We start from the raw sequence: 2,306 nt of genomic DNA, 5'->3' as shown, positions 1-2,306 counted from the left end.
CAGACATACTGCTTTGCCACTAGGGGGCGCCAAACTGGTAGCTACACTTACAGTATTGAAAAGAATTTTACAGCAAATATTCATTTTTTTTTTATTTAGGTAGGCCACTTACTTTGTTTCACTCCCAATCATGCACCAAATGGAACAAAAAACGCTGCCTAGTTAACTAACGAATAAATATTAGATGTACAATTCTCATCAATGCTGTGAGTAGTAGCAATCAGTTTGGCCGCCAATTTTGATTTCATTCCTCTAAGTTGCAAGCTCAATCCTTTTTTGGCCGCACCTTTTTTTCAACCTAAGGTGTTTTTGATTAGATTCATTTCACCTGAATATACTACGTTGTAGAACAATAGTGTTTTAGATTGCGAATTTATTTTTTTTATTGAATCAGATCATAAGTCATTTCATTTTACGTTTTTGAATTGAAACAAATATTTTTTCTCTTAGATAAAGAAGTGATGAAGTTTTTGATCGCAGCTCGTATAAAGCAACAGAAGTGGTATTTTATATTTAAAAAAATTCTCGTAATAAGTACTTATAGATGATAGCTCAATCGCAAGTGTGTCTTAAGTATACGTTGTAGTTGCATCATGCATTTTATAATTTTATTTTAGGAAAATAGGTAGAAAATGGCGGATGACGAGCAAAGAACTTTGGAACAAGAAATAGAGTTTCTGTCACGTAAGATTTTTACCTTGAAAAATTTATGTATGTGTAAAAAAGTCTAAGAAACAAAGTTTACTTGATAATTTTTTAACAGTTATGTTTATTAACATTACTAACATATGGTATATTAAACTTAGGCTATTACCATCATTTGGTTAATGAAGTGTACCCTTGTACGGTAGGCTTAACGTTAACTTAAGTTTATGATGAGTAAATTGGAAAGGACGGCAACTGCCTGTTGTAAAAACATAAGTGTAGGGGACGACGTTCCGAAGTCTTTCGTCTCCAGGTTAATATTTTCTATGTTGTCACCGCAGCTGAGTAGTGATATTTCAACGGCCGTTGTTTGTCGTTAAACTAAAGTTGAAGAACCCTTTTATTTTAACCCAGACTCTTTCAATAAGTTGAAAGACACATTTTAAATGTTAAGCGAACTTGTAAGACGTATTTGTAGATATAGCTAAAAAGTAAGGTAACCATTTTCTTTGGAACATCCAACAACTGAACAAGTATCATCACATTAACAATAACACATGGGTTATTTAGTTTTTCACTTTTGTTGTAGATTATTGTACTTAACTATTTAAAATATTTTAAAAATATTAAACAAATTTTTTGAAGAACCAATTAAAACATCAAAACTGAATATTTGCTTGAAATCATAATTATTTCAAAACTACTTTACAGCACAAAAATATGTGTCAGCCCTTTAAGGCTTTATAAATTAGTGTGATATATTGATATAGTAAGGAAAATTAATAAGATTTTTTTAACTTGTTAGACTACAAGATACAGATATTAGGATATGCTGATTAATTGGCAGGTATGCAACAAAATTATCTGTTGTGAATTGGGCAATTGAATTGATTGGAATCACTGTTCAAATGTGGAAGAAGTTTAGAAATAAATTTTTCAAATATTTAAAGGATGGCTGCAAGTGAAAAACAAGATTGGATCACAAAGGATAACATTAAAGAAAACATTATAAACATGAGAAGTTTAAATTGATAGGTGATTTAGAGGATTATAGAAGATCAAGAGGGTTAGACAGATAGGAAATTAGGAAATCAAAAATGTAATATGAAAAGAGATTGGCTAAAAATGTAAAAATTAATAGTAAAAATTTCTTTAAATACATGAACTTAATGATTAAGGTAAGCAAAATGCTAGGATGGGAGTGGGGCCTTTTGAGTGATGATACAGGATGGCTTATAATTATATCTGATGATTATGAAATGGCTGGGTTATTAAATTTACTTTTGTTTCTTCAATTTTTACTAATATGTATTAAAACAATATTTCTCATCCTAAAAAGTTGCCAGATACACGTAAGATACAACAAAATTATCACATTAATTCTGAGCTTGTTAACCCTCTCCACACAGGTCAAAGGCCATGTCACTGTATTTATTCACTTGCATTCAAAATTTTATTGAACTACTATTTTATGAATTTATGCCAATAAGTTTGATATCAAATTGTAGATTATAATTCAAATTTTAGTATTATACATAACTCCTTAATTTAAAAGTAAGTATTAAAAAAACACACCTAAATATCGATTTTTGTGTGTCGCATGGAATGTTGAATGCAGCATTGGTTCAAATTAGATGTTTGCGATGTCCAAATACAAAGTC

The 2,306-nt window shown here is 30.0% G+C and overlaps 1 protein-coding gene across 4 annotated transcripts in view; it reads left to right on the top strand.

Moving 5' to 3' along the window:
- The first annotated feature begins 577 nt into the window (after positions 1–577).
- The window catches only part of LOC106470382, a 93,708-nt gene continuing 91,979 nt past the window's right edge, over positions 578–2,306 (top strand). For 2 of the 4 annotated variants that reach the window (XM_022398982.1, XM_022398981.1), the window contains exon 1: positions 581–684. In XM_022398982.1, the coding sequence (XP_022254690.1) occupies positions 633–684 (52 nt within the window). In that variant the 5' untranslated portion in view covers positions 581–632. Of the gene's footprint in view, positions 685–2,306 lie in introns of all 4 variants that reach the window. The other 2 variants (XM_022398984.1, XM_022398983.1) reach the window with 2 other exon arrangements.

This window comes from Limulus polyphemus, unplaced genomic scaffold, assembly GCF_000517525.1.
Source record: "Limulus polyphemus unplaced genomic scaffold, Limulus_polyphemus-2.1.2 Scaffold3974, whole genome shotgun sequence".
Classification (NCBI taxonomy): domain Eukaryota; kingdom Metazoa; phylum Arthropoda; class Merostomata; order Xiphosura; family Limulidae; genus Limulus; species Limulus polyphemus.
The sequence above is the reverse complement of the archived record's forward strand: the minus strand, read 5'-3'. Positions and strand labels throughout refer to the sequence as shown.